The 19,786-nt window shown below is 41.4% G+C and overlaps 1 protein-coding gene across 1 annotated transcript in view; it reads right to left on the reverse strand.

Annotated features, from left to right (window-relative positions):
• Positions 1-19,225, reverse strand: part of Haus6 (HAUS augmin like complex subunit 6) — a 43,989-nt gene extending 24,764 nt beyond the window's left edge. Inside the window, 7 exon segments of the mRNA XM_070007870.1 lie at positions 1,648-1,696; positions 2,877-2,942; positions 5,768-5,915; positions 9,706-9,838; positions 11,129-11,207; positions 15,987-16,082; positions 18,849-19,225. Of these exon segments, the coding sequence (XP_069863971.1) occupies positions 1,648-1,696; positions 2,877-2,942; positions 5,768-5,915; positions 9,706-9,838; positions 11,129-11,207; positions 15,987-16,082; positions 18,849-18,976 (699 nt within the window). The 5' untranslated portion in view covers positions 18,977-19,225.
• Positions 19,226-19,786: the final 561 nt, after the last annotated feature.

The following is a 19,786-nucleotide window of genomic DNA, read 5'->3' on the forward strand; positions in this document are numbered from 1 at the left end:
TGATCCAGGGAAAATGAATACTAGTCACTTTCAGAAGAAAATGGTGTGGAAAATAGTTTTATATCAATCTATTATATTTCTAATCAATAGTATTCTATTTAATAATAGTAATATAAAATTAAAAGCATAAGAAAGTGGCTTTGCTTTATTTTCTTCATTGCTGACGCCCTACTTTTATCTAGAAGATACTTGATACATAGCCAGTGATCAATGAACACTCACTGAATGACTGAAGATTTTCTGAAGATGGCACTCACCTTTCCATTTCTAAGGTGCCTGGGAAGCCATAGTAATACCCAAAGCTGCTCAGAACTACAGAATCACAAAAGGGCTTGAGAGATTTCATCCAAACAAAAAGAAAACTTAAGAAAATACTTTTATCCCACACATCAAAGCCAACCTCTGGTGGGAAAAGGAGAGATAAAGAGTAATAGAGGGGGTGATTTTGATCAAAGTACATTCTATACATGCATGGGAATATCACAGTAAAATTCCTCTATGTAGTTAATATCACTTAATAAAAACTTTAAAAGCCAACCTCTAGAGGTTGACATTTGCCAGATTCCTTCCTCCTGTCAAGTCAGCCTCAATTTGACTCCTCATTTTTCTTCAATATTTTCCATCTTCCTTCAGTTAATGTATTTTATTTAGTTAATACCACATATGAGGTAACAGTCAGCAGATCTTTCTTATTAGAGGATTTTAAATTAATCATATTTTTAAACTATTTTACATATACTTACATTTATCAGCCATATAGAAGCTATATACATAATAAGTTCAAGGGAAAAAAAAAAAAAAAGAACACTACAAAAGAAATGGGCAAGTCAGGCACTGCCAGGCACTCACACCTATAATCCTAGCTACTCAGGAGACTTAGATCTGAGAATTGCAGTTCAAAGCCACCCCAAACAGGAAAAGTCTATGAGAGACTCTTTATCTCCAATAAACTACTCAGAAAAAGCTGGAAATAGAACTGTGGCACAAGTGGTAGACTGCTAACCTTGAGCACAAAAAAAGGGGGGGAGGGACAATAAAAGATTTTATTGTTTAATATAGCATAATTTTAATTCAATAAAGAAATCAATCATTTACTTGTGTGAGCTGTAAAAAAATTAAAAAATAAAAAAAAAATAAAAGATTCCAACTGCTGGGCACATAAACACACCTACAGTTTCAGCTACTCAAGCAGCTGAGGCCAGAGGATCACTTTAACCTAGAAGTTGAGGCTAGCCAGTCTGGACAACATTGAGAGATTCTGTATTTCAGAAGAAAAGACACTAGCCAGATATGGTGACATACCTGTAAGACACCTACAAATTGAGTCAAATACACCATCTACAGGCAAATTTTGTCTCATATATAATTTAAAAGTTATCTTATGTAGTTGCCTGTGGCTCATGTCTGTAATCTGAGCTATTTAGGAGGCTAAGATCGGAGGACTGCTGTTCAAAGCCAGCCTAAACTAAAAAAGTCCTCGAAATTCTTATCTCCCATTAACCAGCAAAAAGCCAGAACTAGAAACATAGCTCAAGTGGTAGATTTACCAGTTGCAAACAAAAAAGCTGGGTGAGATTGAAAGGGCTCGAGTTCAAGCCTCATACTGGCAAAGAAATAAAAAAACACATAAAAAATTAAAAAGCTTACCTTTTGAATTTTCTCATGTATATTAATTTGGTCATCACAGGGTTCCATTCTAGTAAAAACAAAATAATGTAATTAGTCATAAGAAAATCACATAGCAATTTAGCATCCAAAAAGTTAACTGATTTGTAAACCCACAAACTCACAATCATTTCAATTAGAAATAATGATAAGGGCTGGGTGCCCATGGCTCATGCCTGTAATGCTCGCTACTCAGGAGGCTCAGATCGGAGGATCACAATTCAGAGCCAGCCCAGGAAGTAAAGTCAGTGAGACTCTTATCTCAAAATAACCACCAGAAAACCGGAAGTGGCACTGTGGCTCAAGTGTTGGAGTGCTCAAGTTGAGCCGAAGAGCTCAGGGACAGTGCCCAGACCCAGAGTTCAAGCCCCAAGATTAGCAAAATAATAATAACAGTAATAATAAACAGTAATAATTTTGTAGTAGCAGAACAACTAGACTAGAAATCAGAGCCATGCTCTAGCTATGTTTTAATAAATGTTTGTACGAGGGGCTGGGAAGGTGGCTTAGTGGTAAAGTGCTTGCCTTGCATGCATGAGGCCTGGGTTCGATTCCTCAGCACCACATAAGCAAAAAGAAAAAAGCCGGAAGTGGTGCTGTGGCTCAAGTGGTAGAGCGCTAGCCTTGAGCTAAAGAGCTGAGGGACAGCACCCAGGCCCAGAGTTCAGGCCCAACGACCGGACCCCCCCAAAAAAAAAAAATGTTTGTACAACTATTTCCTGACCTATAAGATGCAAGAACTAAATTATTAAGGGAACTCCAGCTCTAAAACTCACTTACTTTTTTTTTATTGTGAAAATACCATACAGAGGGATTACAATTACATGAGCAAGGTAATGAGTAATTTGTGTGTGTGTGTGTGCAAGGTAATGAGGTGTGTGTGTGTGTGTGTGTGCGTGCGTGCGTGCATGCGTGCGTGCCTGCGTGCGTGTGTGTGTGTGTGTGTGTGTGTGTGTGTGTGTGTGTGTGTTTGTGTGTCTCGGTCGTGGGGCCTGAACTCTGAGCCACAGTGCCAGTTCCAGCTTATTCTGCTTATGTGGTGTTGAGGAATCAAACCCAGGGCCTCATGCATGCAAGGCAAGCACTCTACCACTGAGCCACTTTCCTAGCCCATGAGTAATTTCTTATCAAGCATTGTTGCCTCCTCCTTTGTTTCCCCTTACCATCCCTTCCCATCTCCCCCTTCCTCCCCCGCCCCAAAAGTCACTCACTTTTTCATTTGGTTTTGAAGACCCATGCATTCTGATCTCAAATTTCGCACTTGCTTAACTGCCAGTCTGTAAGAAAACACAGAAATTCCATTACAATTAACTAGTATAACCTATCTTGTTATTTCCCTTTCCTTATCTTTGCTCAAGGCCTCTAAGAACATCTAAGGCCAGCTAGAGGACATTTGAAGAGAATAAATATCATACAGAGTAATACTCAGATTGATCATGACTATTAGCCTAATACTTGCTCAGACATTTTCCCTCTTTGGTCCAGGTACTAGGGGATTGAACTCAGGGTCTGGATGTAGTCCCAGACTTTGTTTCATAGAACATACCTAAGGGGTAAATTTGATTGTCATTTTATTGTCAAGCACCATTTCAGTTGCAACTTCAAAGAATTTTGTAGCTTTATGACAGGTGACAAGTAATTTTAAAAAGATCTTACTGTGATGGTTAAAACTATATAAAGGTAGACACATGTCTATATATAAAGGTAGACAACCATGTCTGCCAAGTTTAATGCTCTGGCTCCAGTACTAAACAATATTTGGCACATAAAATTCCCAAGCCAGAAGCCAATGCCTCAGGCCTGTAATCCTAGACTCAGGAAAGTAAGATCTGAGTATCAAGGTTCAAAACCAGCCACGCCAAAAAAAAAAGTTTTAAGAGACTCTCATCTCCAATTAACCACAAAAAAGCTGGAAGTGGAGGTGTGGCTCAAGTGTGTGCCATGAATGAAAAAGCTAAATGGCAGTACCCAACACCTGTAATACCCAAGTACCCAAGTATGTCAAGCCCCAGTAGTGACAAGAAAAAAAAAATCCCAAAATAAAATAATTAAAATATAAGAATCTAAATATAAACTGGTTAAAGTATTAAGTACCTACTTGAAGTAATATGTACATACATAATGAAATATCTATTCAAACTATTAAATTAAAAATTAAGAGCCAGACACTGCAATAAAATAATTTACAGAATAAAATATCAAGACCAAAACAGGATGAAAACAATTACAGGTTACAGCTCAGAAATATATTTTCTCAGGGACACTGGTAGCTTATGCCTATAATCCTAGCTACTCAATAAACTAAGATCCAGAAGATCATAGTTCAAGCCATCCTGAGCAGAAAAAAAAAAAAAAAAAGAGAGAGACTCCAAAAATAACTAGTAAAAAGCAGGGCTAGGTGCTGCCAAAGAAATGAAGCTGGAGAACCATTTCCAACCTCAACTCTACACAGCTGTCCTTTCTAACATCTTTCTCATGGCATGAATATATTGCTTTCTTATTTCTCACTTTGATATTTAAAGGATGTTTGATATACTGTTTGAATGTGTTTTGGGTTTTTTTTGTGTGTTTTTTTTTTCAGTCCTGGGGCTTGAGCTCTGGGTCTAAGCTCTTCAGCTCAAGGCAAGCGCTCTACCACTTGAGCTACAGCGCCACTTCTGGTTTTCTGGTGGTTTATTGGAGATAAGAGTTTCACAGACTTTCCTGCCTGGGCTAGCTCTGAACTGTGATCCTCAGATCTCAGCCTCCTGAGTAGCTAGGATGACAGGCATGAGCCACGGCACCTGGCTGCTTTGCTTTTTTTTTTTTAGGGAGGGGGGGCCAGTCATGTGGCTTGAACTCTGGGCCTGGGCGCTGTCCCTCAGCTCTTCAGCTCAAGGCTGGCGCTCTACCACTTGAGCCACAACGCCACTTCCGGCTTTTTCCTTTTTGCTTATGTGTGCTGAGGAATCGAATCCAGGGCCTCATGCATGCAAGGCAAGCGCTCTACCACTGAGCCACCTTCCCAGCCCCTGCTTTGCTTCTTGAGTAGAGCCACCACCACAGCTTTGCCAGAGGAGTGCTTTGTGGGCTACAAGCTAAGCTGAGTGAGATTTCAGAAGTCATTGTGTGCTCTGTATCCACAGAGCACTTGACAGAGGGAGGAAGTGTCTTAAGAATCAGACAGGGTGGCTGGGAAGGTGGCTCAGTGGTGGAGCGCTTGCCTTGCATGCATGAGGCCCTGGGTTCGATTCCTCAGCACCACATAAGCAAAAAGAAAAAAGCTGGAAGTGGCGCTATGGCTCAAGTGGTAGAGCGCTAGCCTTGAGCTGAAGAGCTGAGGGACAGCGCGCAGGCCCAAAGTTCAGGCCCCACGACCCCACCCCCCAAAAAAAAAAAAAAAAGAATCAGACAGGGATTATGTAAAATGGGTACTGTATGTATGGTGACTGGTGAATATATCTCTTAATGTATTGGAAAATTTCCATTTTATTCAAGAAATCTGTTCTATGTTTCAAGACTTGATTAAAGAGGACATTTTTATAATTTTTTAAAAAAGCAGAGCTAGAAGCATGACTCAAGTGATAAACTAACAGTCAAGCAAGCAAATCAAGTGAGTGAAAAGGCTCTGAATTCAAACCCTAGTACAGCAGATAAATAGATAGATAGATAGATAGATAGATAGATAGATAGATAGATAGATAGATAGATAGATAGATAGGATAGGTAGGTAGACAGACAGACATCAGTAAAGAGAGGAAGAAAAAGAGCACAGGCCCAGAGTTCAAAGCCCCATACTGCTAATTCATAACTTGCAATATGGCATTGTAAATTCTTGTTACAACTACTTAAATTTTTTACCAAAAAGAAAGAAAGGGAGGGGGGAGATGTGAGATGGGAAAGAAAGTGGAAAGGAGGGAAGATCTTTACATTGCTAACAACTTGGACTTATATAATGCCTGAAGTTTCAAAATACATAGTATATTCAAAGTTACCTGGCTTTAAAATGCAAAGATAGCAGCAAGGTTTTGTAGCAGATATAGATTATCTATACTAAAGTCACACTGATGACACATGTTCAGAAAAAAAGGAATTGTTTTCAAATCATCAAAATATTACTTACTGTGCATTTTCTTGATACTTTTGGATAATGTAATCTTGTCTTTGCAAAATTTGTAAAAATCTGTTACGTGCTACATGGTATCTGGCAAGGCACTTGTGCATGTCATGTTGCTTTACTTTAAAGTTTTCAGTACAATAAAGAGAAGAATCTACATAGGAAATAAGACCACAGAAAAGACTTACTAGGTAGAAATATGAAAAAAATGTTTAATTTTAACTGCTGTAGTGGCCCACACCTACAGTCCCAAAACTCAAAGGCTGAAGCAAGAACATTTAAGCCCAGCAAGAACACTTGAAGCCAGTCCACTCAACATACCAAAACCCTATCACTAAAAAAATTTAAGTTTAAACAATTAACACTGTATAATAACTTCTTAAAAGCTAGAAAGCCACATATTTAAAAATATAAAACAAATGTTATTAAAAGCAAGATGAAGCAATTTAAAGGCTATATAGAGTTCTTTAAATATATTTAAAGTTTAAAAAGTGGAGTGCTACTCTCTCGCTCTCTCTCTGCTCTCTCTGCCCTCTGTTCTTTTCTAGCTCTCCCTGCTCTCGGCTCTCTCTGTTCTCTCTGTTCTTTTCTAGCTCTCCCTGCTCTCTCTGCTCTGGGCTCTCTGCTCTCTCTGCCCTCTGTTCTTTTCTAGCTCTCCCTGCTCTCGGCTCTCTCTCTGCTCTCTCTCTCTGTTCTTTTCTAGCTCTCCCTGGTCTCAGCTCTCTCTGTTCTCTCTGTTCTCCCTCTGCTTTCTCTCTGCTCTCTCTGGCTGCTCTTTTCTAGCTCTCTCTGCTGTTCTTACTCGGCTATCTCTCTCTCTGTTCTTTTCTAGCTATCCCTGCTCTCTCTGCTCTCGGCTCTCTCTCTGCTCTCTCGCTGCTCTTTTCTAGCTCTCTGCTCTCTCTGCTCTTTTCTAGCTCTTTCCTCTCTCTTTCTCTCTCTTTCCCAGCTCTCTCTCATTCCCAGGCCTTTCCCAGCCACGTGGAATGCCAACCTTGCCTGGTCCCAGCAGGTCTACTTAATAAACCTACTCCTTGCATGAATTAAAAAAAAAGTGGAGTTCTAGGGCTGGGAAGGTGGCTCAGTGGTAGAGTGCTTGCCTTGCATGCCTGAGGCCCTGGGTTCGATTCCTCAGCACCACATAAGCAAAAAGAAAAAAAGCCAGAAGTGGCGCTGTGGCTCAGGTGGTAGAGCGCTAGCCTTGAGCTGAAGAGCTAAGGGACAGTGCCCAGGCCCAGAGTTCAGGCCCCACAACTGGACCCAAAAAAATAAATAAATAAAAAAGTGGAGTTCTAATTAAAAACATTTAGGGCTATCAGTGGCATTATAATCCTATTTACTCAGGAGGCTGAGATACAGAGGATCACCCAAGGTCAACCTAGGCAGAAAATAGCATCACCAAAATAACCAGCAAAAAGCTGGGCTAAAAGTCTAACTCAAATAGTAGAACACCAGCCAGACAAGCAAGCCAAGAAAGCACAAGGCCCTCAGTTCAAATCCAAATAACAGAAAAAAAAAAAATCTGTACAAAGTAATTTACTTGCCCCCCTCCCTCACTCTTTTGGAGCAATGTGTGACCTAGATGCTATCCCTGAGTTTTTTTATTCAAAACTAACCTGCTTCCACATAACTCACAGCTCCTCTTCCAGCAATTTGGTGGTTAACTGAAGGTAAGAGTATCATAGACTTTCCTTCCTTGTTCTGCTTTCTAACCCCAATGCTCAGATCTTAGCCTCCTGAGTAGCTAGGATTACAGGCATGAGCCCACCAGCACCCAACTCAATAAAACCTCTTTGTACTACACACACACACACACACACACACACACACACACACACACACACACACACACACACACACACACACACACACACACACACACACACACTCTCTCTCTCTCTCTCTCTCTCTCTCTCTCTCTCTCTGAACAAAAGATAGACAAAAAAATGATAAAATTAAAAATAAGAACTACCAGCCAAGGTAGTCCAGTCCTATAATCCCAGCACTAAGGAGACTGAAACTGGAACAAGATGAGTTCAAGACAACCTGGATTAAATATCAAGACTATTTCAAAAAAAAAAAAAAAGGTGTGTGTGGAGGGAAGTATATGCATATTTGCTCAGAGCATCATATTGTTGGTTCTAGAAAAGGAAACAAAATAGGTGTAGACCAGAGCAGAAGTTAGACTTCTCTTTTGATTTTGGAAATTAGGATATATGTGGTCAAAATAAACAAAATGTAAAAATGTTTAAAAAAAAAAACACTAAAAGGAAAAATAAGCCAAATAGCAATGTTTGTCTCATAAAATTGGTAGACAAAGTTTAATGCTTCAACTTTTCTTATTCCCTCCTTTTTTTTTTTTTTTTTTTTTTTGTTGGCCATGGGGCTTGAACTCTGGGCCTGAGCACTATCACTCAGCTCTTCAGCTCAAGGTGAGCGCTCTACCACTTGAGCTACAGCGCCACTTCCGGTTTTCTAGTGGTTTATTAGAGATAGGAGTCTCACGGTCTTTCCTGCCGGGGCTGGCTTTGAACTGCAATCCTCAGATCTCAGCCTCCTGAGTAGCTAGGATTACAGGCGTGAGCCACCGGCGCCCATCTCCCTCCCATGTTTTTTTTTTTTTGTCGGTTGTAGGGCTTGAACTCTGGGCCTAGGTGCTGTTCCTCAGCTCTTCAGCTCAAGGCGAGCGCTCTACCACTTGAGCTACAGCGCCACTTCCAATTTTCTGGTGGTTTATTGGAGATAGGAGTCTCACGGTCTCTCCTGCCCGGGCTGGCTTTGAACTGTGATCCTCAGATCTCAGCCTCCTGAGTAGCTAGGATTACAGGTGTGAGCCACCAGCGCCCGGCTTCCCTCCCATGTTTTATGAGCAAAAACAAACATAGTTCCGTAATTAATTACAAATAGTGATCTTTGAAGCATTAGCTTTTAAAATTAGTATTTCTTGCCAAATAATTCAGTTCTAATAAGTAAATTATAAAATAAGTCAAATCCCTTGGATCAGGAAATTCCAACATAACACCTATAAACAAACTAAATTTCACATATATTGAACACATTTAACATCTTTCAGTGGACTGGGAATGTGGTTTAGTGGTACAGTACTTGCCTAGCATGCAGGAAGGCATGAGGGTGATTCCTCAGTACTACATAAACAGGGGACTGGGAAGGTGGCTCAGTGGTAGAGTGCTTGCCTTGCATGCCTGAGGCCCTGTGTTCGATTCCTCAGCACCACATAAGCAAAAAGAAAAAAGCCGGAAGTGGCGCTGTGGCTCAAGTGGTAGAACGCTAGCCTTGAGCTGAAGAGCTGAGGGAGAGCGCCCAGGCCGAGTTCAGGCCCCACAACCGGACCCAAAAAAAATATGTATATATAAAAATAAAAATAAATAAAAAAGTACTACATAAACAGAAAAAGCCAGAAGTGGTACTGTATTTCAAGTGGTAGAGTACGCCTTGAACAAAAGAAACTCAGGGACAGTGGCTAGGCCCTGAGTTTAAGCCCCAGGACTGGCAAAAAAATAAATAAAATAATAATAATAGTAACATTGTTGGTCAATTCTAACTCTCTGGCCTAATTTGGTCTAATGGTATTTTTGAGCACAAAATGGTAGAAATCATTTCTACATTTATTCAGAGTTGCAAAAAAGAAACAAAGTTGAATTTGTTACAGGGACTCTATGTGGTCCATACTTATATGGTTAAATATTTATTGTCTGGCCTTTCTATGGAAATTGTATCCCAACCCCAATATTAGAACATAATAAAATAGAATATACAGTAACAGGTTCATTATGGGAAGATTTCAAACCACACTTTCAGTAGAATATTAACTCTTTTGAGATAAATTACATTTTAACTCAATATGCTTTACATTTTAAAATTAGGCGAAAAAATATAATTTAAGAATTTAAACAAAGTACTTTCCAACACCAAGGTTAACTTACTTTTAGAATGGGTTTCAATATATTTTATTGCAACAAATCTTGCAAAATGATACATCAGATGAATAAATTTAGGACCACCAGGATAAAGAAACAGTGAGCCAACCACTTGAGGAAAGCTACCTCCACATTCTGTCTACGGAGAAAAAGGATAAAATAATTTAAAGACCATAGCAACAATAATTCTGATATTTATCTCACACTTTTTTAAAGAGTATATTAGTGGAGGTCACACGAGTCCATCACTGGAAGACAGTGATAGCTAGATACCCACTCGATGCACAGTGGCTTGGGTATACACAATTCTATCAGAGTGACAAATGGTCAGAGAAGATGAAACCTCAGCAGGCCACTATGCTCCTCACATCACGCCATCATTTAAAACATAATAATGATCAAGATCACTGTTTGAGAAGCTGCAAAACAGTACTTAAGTCTATATGACCTTCACCCAACCTCACCCAATGAAGACAGCTTTAATAACTTTCCTACAATATAAAACCAAGACATTAACAGCTGTATAAGAATGTAAACTAGCCAGGGGCTGGTGGCTCATGCCTGTAATCCTAGCTACTCAGGAGGCTGAGATCTGAAGATGACAGTTCAAAGCCAGCCAGGACAGTAAAGTCCTTGAGACTTTTTTTTTTTTGGTCAGTCGTGGGGCTTGAACTCTGGGCCTAGGCACTGTCCCTCGGCTCTTCAGCTCAAGGTTAGCACTCTACCACTAGAGCCACAGAGCCAATTCCGGCTTTTTCTGCTTATGTGGTGCTGAGGAATCAAACCCAGGACCTCATACATGCAAGGCAAGCATTCTACCACTGAGCCACCTTCCCAGCCCCCTTGAGACTCTTATCTCCAATAAACTACTAGAAAACCAGGAATGGCGCTGTAGCTCAAGCAGTAGAGCACTCGCCTTGCCTTGAGCTGAAGAGCACAGGGACAGCACCCAAGCCCAGAGTTTAAGCCCCACGACCAACCCAAAAAAAAGTGTAAACTAAATTACAGACATCATTTTATATACTTTTTATACATTTTATACACTTTTTTTGGGGGAGGTGCCAATCCTGGGGCTTGAACTCAAGCACTAGGTACTATCTCTGAGCTTCTTTGGCTCAAGGCTAGCACTCCACCCACTTGAGTCACAGAGCCACTTTCAGCTATTTCTTAGTAGTTTCTTGAAGAGTCTCACAGACTTTCCTGCCTAGACTGGCTTCAAACCATGATTCTTGGATCTCAGCCTCTTGAGTAGCTAGGATAACAAGCATGAGCCACTGGTGCCTGGATGCTTTCCCAGCCTTAATGTCATCTTTTATTTGTTTTGGGTGTGTCTTTAACTATACTGGGGCTTTAACTAAGGGTATGAACACTGTCCCTTAGCTTTTCCATTCAAAGCTGCCACTCTCTTAATATTAAAAAGAATACTTACAGAAATTTTTTTTAACCACTCACAACAATGTTTACGAAATTCCGCATCACTTTTTTGGTCAAATGGAGGCCAGCAAAATCTGAAAAGCAAATACAAAAGCATTAGACTTAGAAAACACCCGCTCAAAAAATAAAACTCAGAAAAAACTTAAAATCAAATTTATTTCCTATACTAGAAATAAAAGCAGAATGGATAAAAGATAAAATTCTTAGATTTCAACCAAGAATATCCTCACCAATATGTAAGAAACTTGGTCTTTTTTCTAAGTATCTACATATTTCCATTCAAATAACTATATAGAGTTCAGTGCAAAAGATTAATAAATATATATCTTAAATTGGCAATATACATCTTAAATGAAAGAATGAACAGCTACTAAAATTACTGAAAAAGAGCTAAAAACAACACTCAAATATAAATAAGTTCATTAAGCTTGGGGGAGGGAGGAAGACTCCCAAGACAGAAGCATAAAGGAATACACACAATGAATGAGCAGAGGAATGCATAGAATACTACTCCTAAGATAATCCCTATCATTGTCTATGAGCACTACTGTTTTGTGGCTAAACAAAAAGACACAAAAATATAAAATAGAAAAGTTTTGTTTCAGCTTTGTTCAAAAATACTATCCAGGTACCAGTGACTCATTCCTATAATCCTAGCTACTCAGGAGGCCAAGAATTGTAGTTCTAAGCCAGCCCAGGCAGACAAATCCAGGAGACTCTTAACTCCAATTAACTAGGAAAAAAACAGAACTGGAGTCATGGCCCAAGTGGTAAAGTGTCAAGCATGAACAGAAAGTCAATCAAGAGTGAAATGTCCTGAGTTCAAACCCCAGTTCTAGAAAAGAAAGGAAAAAACAAGACTTTACAAACGAATACTTTTGTGGGGCGCTAGGGGCTCACACTTGTCATCCTTGATACTCAGGAGGACAAGATCTGAGGATCACAGTTTGAAGATACCCTGGGAAGAAAAACCCTAATTATTAACCACCAAAAAAGCAGGAAGTGGAACTGTGGCTCAAGTAGTAGAATATGAGCCTTGAGGGAAAAAAAACATCTCAGGGTCCCAGGAATGGCACAAAACAAAAGAAAAAAAGTTATTACTTTGCTCCAATAAAGTCTATTCAAATGTTTACTGAAGCTTAATTATTTGCTTAATGCATACTGCTTGTTGTTCTTTTTTTTTCTTCATTGATTTTGTTCTCTGAGACAAGATCAATATAGCCCAGCTAGCCTGAAAGTGGCAAACCTCAACCTGAGCCTCCAGAGTGCTGGGAGCTACCACATCTAGTTCAGCTTTTAGCATTTCTAAAACATGTTCTATAGCCATGGGTCAAGGGGAAACAGAAAGACTGGGATGTTAATAGCATTATCAATTTGGTGCATTTAAGAATAACACTTACTGGGCTGGAAAGGTGGCTCAGTGGTAGAGTGCTTGCCTTGCATGCATGAGGCCCTGGGTTCGATTCCCCAGCACCACATAAGCAAAAAAAAAAAAAAAAAAAAGAATAACACTTTGCCTTTACATTTTCTCAAATACTTAATATGAGCCATGTTTTTTGTTTTGTTTTTTGGGTCCGGTCGTGGGGCCTGAACTCTGGGCCTGGGCGCTGTCCCTCAGCTCTTCAGCTCAAGGCTAGCGCTCTACCACTTGAGCCATAGTGCACTTCTGGCTTTTTTCTTTTTGCTTATGTGGTACTGAGGAATCGAACCCAGGGCCTCAGGCATGCAAGGCAAGCGCTCTACCACTGAGCCACCTTCCCAGACCCTTTGTTTTGTTTTTTGGATCCCGTAGTGGCCCTGAACTCTGGGTCTGGGCGCTGTCCCTCAGCTCTTCAGCTCAAGGCTAGTGCTCTACCACCTGAGCCACAGCGCCACTTCCGGCTTTTTTCTTTTTGCTTATGTGGTGCTAAGGAATCGAACCCAGAACCTCAAGCATGCATGGCAAGCGCTCTACCACTGAGCCACATTCCCAGCCCGAGCCATGTTTTTTTAATAAGGGGAAAAATCAGAAAAATGTCTTTTTATTTGGACATAGTAAATACTATATAATTTTTTTTAAATCAGTTGTGGGGCTTGAACTCTAGGCCTGGGCACTATTCCTCAGCTCTTCAGCTCAAGGCTAGCACTCTACCACTTGAGCCACAGCACCACTTCAGGTTTTGAGTGGCTTATTGGAGATAAAAGTCTCACAGAGCTGGGCACTGGTGGTTCATGCCTGTAATCCTAGCTATTCAGGAGGCTGAGATCTAAGGATCACGGTTCAAAGCCAGCCCGGGCAGGAAAGTCTGTGAGACTCTTACCTCCAATAAACCACTAGAAAACCGGAAGTGGTATTGTAGCTCAAGCAGTAGAGCATTCGCCTTGAGCTGAAGAGCGGAGGGATAGTGCCCAAGACCAGAGTTCAAGCCCCATGACCGACAAAAAAAAAAGTCTCACAGACTTTCCTGCCTGGGCTGGCTTTGAACTGTGATCCTCAGATCTCAGCCTCCTGAATGGCTAGAATTACAGGCATGAGCCACCAGTGCCTGGCCTTATTTTTTATTTTTTATTTTTTTTGGAGACAGGGCCTTGCTATGTATTTGACTCAAACTCATTCTCCTGCCACAGCCTCTCAACTGCTAGGATTAGAGGTGTATAACACTATATCCAGCTTCACATGTTTTTTAAACATTATGAGACAGGCAGGGTCTTATATAATTCAGGTTAGTCTCAATCCTCTTGCCTTAGCCTCTACAGGCATATTCCACAAAACACTTTCTCAGCCAGTATAAACTCAAAATCCTATTCAAAACAACTCAGAATAAAGACTTCATCATTTTTTATACTTTTAAATATTCATTAACCTAACAGTAGCAACTAACTTTTCCAATTATTTTGTTCTTTCATTTGTTTGTTTGTGTTACTTTGAGACAGAATCTCACTATGTAGCCCATAGTACCGGGCTGGTACTCCCAATCTTCCAGTCTTACTCTCTCAAAGTACTGAGATTACAATCATACACCACCATATCTGGTGCAACTAACAGTGTAATATACATTACACTGTATATATTATTACCAAACAAGGTAATAAGGATTTACTGACAACTGGAAAATAAAAGACAAATCAAACAATATTCCTCACAAGAAAAGACATGAAGTTAATAATATTAAAGTTAATGGTTAAAATTACATGTATATGCACACAAACTGGGACATGATAAATTATACAGGACTCTAGACAGTCACACTGAAGCCAAAGGAGGATACACATAGGAGTGGTTGACAAAGGCTCAAAAGTTATGTGCAGATGTGCAGTTATGTGCAGATCATATAAAATAATATTCTATGTAATTAATTCCAAGGAAACGAGACATTTTTAGTTGCCATTGCTGCTGGTTTTGTTTTCTTTTCCTTTTGTCTTGTTTATTTGTATTTGGGAGGGTAAGGGAGGGCACATAAAAAGTGGAATAAGGGTGAACAAATGTTAACAGTGGCACTCACTAGACACTGTGGAAAATGAACTGGCTATCTTGTGGGTTGGCACTAGAGGGAAAAATCAGGAGAGAGCAATGGAAGGGGAGACATGGTTCAAAAAGAATTGTTCTCATGGGGCTAGGAAGGTGGCTCAGTGGTAGAGTGCTTGCCTTGCATGCATGAGTCCCTGGGTTCGATTCCTCAGCACCACATAAGCAGAAAAAGCTGGAAGTGGTGCTGTGGCTCAAGTGGTAGAACACTAGCCTTGAGCTGAAGAGCTGAGGGACAGTGCCCAGGCCCAGAGTTCAGGCACCATGACTGGCAAAAAAAAAAAAAAAAAGAAATGTACTCATTACCTAATTCATAACCTCTCTGTATATCAACTCTTACAATATTAAAAAAAAAAAAGGGGGGGCTGGGAAGTTGGCTCAGTGGTAGAGTGCTTGCCTTGCATGCCTGAGGCCCTGGGTTCGATTCCTCAGCACCATATAAGAAAAAAGCCAGAAGTGGCACTGTGGCTCAAGTGGTAGAGCGCTAGCCTTGAGCTGAAGAGCTGAGGGACAGTGCCCAAGCCCAGAGTTCAGGCCCCACGACCGGACCCAAAAAAAAAAAAAAGCAGGGCACCGGTGGCTAACACCTATAATCCTAGCTACTCAGGAGGCTGAGATCTGAGGATCGAAGTTCAAAGCCAGCCCGGGGAAAAGTCCATGTGAGACTCATCTCCAATCAGCCACTCAAAAACCAGAAGTGGCACTGTGTCAAGTGGTAGAGTGCTAGCACTGAGCACAAAGAGGCTCAGGGATGGCACCCAGACACTGAGTTCAAGCCCCATGACTGACCAAAAAAGAAAAAAAAGAAAAACAGAATAATGAGGGCTGGGAAGGTGGCTCAGTGGTAGAACACTTGCTTTGCATGCATGAGGTCCTGGGTTCGATTCCCCAGCACCACATAAGAAAAAAGAAAAAAGAAAGTGGCACTGTGGCTCAAGTGGTAGAGCGCTAGCCTTAAGCTTAAGAGCTAAGGGACAGCACCCAGGCCCAGAGTTCAGGCCCCACCACCGGACCCCAAATAAAAAAAGAGTGCATAAACAGACTGGTATCAGTTAACTGTTTTTACTAAATTAAGACCATGAATAGTGTTAACTGATTTTATGAAACAAGATCTGCATGACCTAGGAAGTATATAACGGTTTTAAGGTAAATACCCCCCAAAAATGAAATTCTTGCTCAGATATATATAAAGGTTAAACACTAAACCTCTAAAACTCACAACTAAATCTTACAATATCTACTCTAAACCAGAGCTAATGGTCAGAACTGAAATTATAGTTTAAGTTGACATAATCCATTTTCAAATTTGAGAATGACAAATAAAATAAAATGAAGTAACTTTCCTTACTTGAAAACTCGTTTGGTAAGAGACTCGTCCAGTGTTTGAAATAAAAAATAAGAAACTATTTGAAAGGCATCACGGTTCAGCTTGTCAAACATGTTCCTAGTGGTTTAAAATGAAAAGATAGGGAGAGAAAAACAAGAGGAAAATAACATTAAGCATTATCAAAAGTTGTAAGAGTTTGACACAAATTATTAATTTTATTCTCTTCAAAAGTAAAGGCAAACCTGCTGGAAGGAATGGTCAAAATGAGGACAGCTTGGCTTTGGTCTAAGTCAGAGCCCAAGAGAAATCTAGGTATAGATGGTTTATGAAAAGCCAACACTGGGATAGGATAAATCATACAGGATTCTAAACATCCACACAAAATGAGACCAAAAGAGAATACGCTTAACCAGGCGCCGGTGGCTCATGCCTGAAATCCTAGCTACTCAGGAGGCTGAGATCTGAGGATCACGGTTCAAAGCCAGCCCAGGCAGGAAAGTCTGTGAGACTCTTATCTCCAATAAAAAGCACTAGAAAACCGGAAGTGGCATGGTAGCTCAAGCGGTAGAGGGTAGAGCACTCGCCTTGAGCTGAAAAGCTGAGGGACAGTGCCCAGGCCCAGAGTTCAAGCCCCACGACCGACAAGAGAAACAAGTAGGTAGAATGTCTACAGGCCCCCTTCATATTTATATAAAATTATATATACATATATATGTAAATTAACTCCATGATATAGAACAAAAGATTTGTTTTTTCTGTTAATTTTTTGATGATTGTTTTCTTTTCTTTATATATAGTGAATTCAAGTATATGTGTGTGTGTGTGTATATATATATATATATATATATATATATATATATATATATTCCGTAAGGGAAATGTACAGAATTTGAGAGAAAAATGAGCAGCAGTGGCGCTCACTGGACATGGATGAAAGTAAACTATACAACGTTATATATTTCATAGGTGGAGGCAGGAGGGAGGGACTCTGGGAGAGAGTGAGGGAACAGAAGAGACTGTACAAAATAATCTCATTATCCAATATCACTGTACTCATTATCTGATTCATTTAATTGTAATCCCTCTGTAAATCACATTCATAATCACAATAAATTTTTTAAAAGGAAAGGCAAATTCATTTTTCTTGTGCAAGATTATTTTTTAATCAATTTAGAAAAAGAAGGCTGGATATATGGCTCAAGTGATAGAGAATATGCCTACCAAGCATAAGCCTTGAGTTTAAACCCAGCCCCACCACCAAAAAAAACAACATACAAGCTTTACTTTCTGATTCTAAAAATATACAACCAACAGAAACCTGGCACTACCATTCATGTAATGTGAACATTTTACAAAAAGGGAAGAAAAACATAAGTAGGTACAGAGAATTTTCCCAGTGTTAAGAAGGCAGTATCAACCAATACTTACTGAATAATATTAATATTCCTTATTTGCCAACCATTAACCTTTTATAAGGAATAACTCATCTACTATTCGTTTTTCTCATGTAAAATATGTTATGTTATTTAACACAAATTATTTTATTTAATCTTACTAACACTAGATAGTAGTTTGAATATTCTTTTAGATTGGGAAATTTAAATTTAGGGTAGAAAATTTGCTTCCCACAAAAGGATTTTTTTGGTTTTGTTTTGTTTTGCCAGTCCTGGGGCTTGAATTCAGGGCCTGTGTTTCTTAAGCTCAAGGCTAGCACTCTACCACTTGAGCCAGAGTGCCACTTCTAGCTTTTGCTGTCTATGTGGTACTGAGGAATCGAACCCAGGGATTCATGCATGGGAGGCAAGCACTCTACCACTAAGGCACATTCCCAGATCTTTTTTTGAGTAGTTTATTGGAGATAAGAATCTCACAGCCTTCCCTGCCCAGGCTGGCTTTCTAACCGCCATCCTGGAATCCTCGGATCTCAGCTTCCTGTGTAGCTAGAATTACAGGCATGTATACTTAACTCTAAGAACAGAAGTCACACAACTACACGTTCACACAAACTAAAAAAATCATTAAACGTCAAGCCAAAAAGAAAAAGGTTACAGTATAAGCAAAGCAAAAACATGTTCCGCAGGGCACCGGTGGCTCATGCCTGCAATCCTAGCTATTCAGGAGGCTGAGATCTGAGGACACAGTTCAAAGCTAGCCCAGGTAGCAAAGTCCAGAAAAACTCGCAAGTGGAGCTGTGGCTCAAGTGCTGGACATGAGCTAGGAACAGCACCCAAGCCGAGTGGGTGGGTGGATGGACAGATGGACACTCTAAATAAAACCCCAAGTCTTATTTAGTCTGACAAGAACTGTACTCGTTATCTTACTTATGTACCTGTAACCCCTCTGTAAATCACTTTTACAACACAGCAAATGTTTTAAAAGACCCAAACGGGTAGAGATATTAACCATTATAGTTAAAACCGTATCAGAAGTGGCAGAAGGGAAGGGGCTTTCACTGTTCCTTTTAATGCCCTGGTCTTTTTTGCTTTTTGTTTTGTTTTTGTTTTTGTTTTGGCTAATTGTGGTGTCGTTTCGTTTCCTAATTCAAAAAAATTACAAATAAAGATTACAAAGTTAGCTACCTTCAAAAGCTGCCTGGGGGTCACACAGGCGTTGGCCCCGCCCGCGCCCCTCCCACTCCGGATCAGACCCCCGCCTCCCCCACCCGCGGCAGAGTGACGCCGCCCCGGTCCCGCCGCCCCACGGCGCGCGGCCGGCACCCTTCAAAAACTGCGGGCTCCGCCTCGGGCAGGCCGCAAATGGGACTTCTGGCACCCCGCAAGCCCTCGGGCCTCGGGCGGGCAGCCGGCGGGCCGCCCCCCCCCCACGCCTCTCCACGCGGCCGCAGGCTCGAGCCCGGGGTCCCCCCGGCCCCGGCCCCCTTACACTCCGAGGTGCGTGTGCGACACAATCTTTCCGGAGGCAGCAGTGGCCAGGCCCGGATCAAAGCCCAGGGCCTGCAGGTACATCCAGAGGTGCCGCTTCTTGAAAGAAGTGGCGGGGCCCGAACTCATCCTCTCGGCAGGGGCTGGGACTTCGGAGGAAGCCAGCGCAGGCCGCCCGCCACGGCGAGGGCCGTCAAAGACCTCTCCTCCCTACAAGCGGTCTGGGGTCGTGGCGGCCCCTCCGGGGACACCGCCCGATGCTTGCTCGCCCGGTGCCATTACGCCTCGAACGATCCAAATATTTCGAGAAAGCGGAGTCTTAACGCCGAGACGCCTCAAGGAACCCAGCGGAAGCGGCCGCAAACAAGACTCCCGCGCTTCAGGAAGAGCGGTGCGCGCCTGCGCAGGCCTGAGAACTGTTTTTCCCGCCATGCAGTGCGCCTTTGTCCGTTGCTTCCGGTCATACCCTAACGGTGTAAAACTACAAGGTCCATGGTGCACTGCGCGGCCAGGAACTTTCCTCTAGGGTTCGATGTTATCCTACCTACTGAGGCCCTACGGCTTTGAAGTTCCCAATTCTTAACGTCTGCTGTGGTATTTTGTGCGCGAGTCAAGTCAGACAAAAGTTGTAGATGGAGTACAGTAGCCTGCTGTAAGGAGGTAAGTACTAGGTGTATGACCTTGAACGAGCCACCGGACTTCTGAACCTCAGTTGTAGCATTAGCAAAGTTTCTGCACACTCAAATGCTGGATGTCCCTTTCATCTTGTTCTACCTCAAATCTGGCACTTCTAAGCACCCTTGAAGCACTCTTCCGCGATGGCTATGCTCTTTTCCACACTCTTGTACAACAGAAGCGGGGGGGGGGGGGGGGGGAGGGTAGGTATCCTACTGTCTTCATGTTGACAAGTATGGCAGTCATCGACTCCCAGCTCACTGA

This window comes from Dipodomys merriami, unplaced genomic scaffold, assembly GCF_024711535.1.
Source record: "Dipodomys merriami isolate MVZ:Mamm:240054 unplaced genomic scaffold, mDipMer1.0.p SCAF_11, whole genome shotgun sequence".
Taxonomy (NCBI): domain Eukaryota; kingdom Metazoa; phylum Chordata; class Mammalia; order Rodentia; family Heteromyidae; genus Dipodomys; species Dipodomys merriami.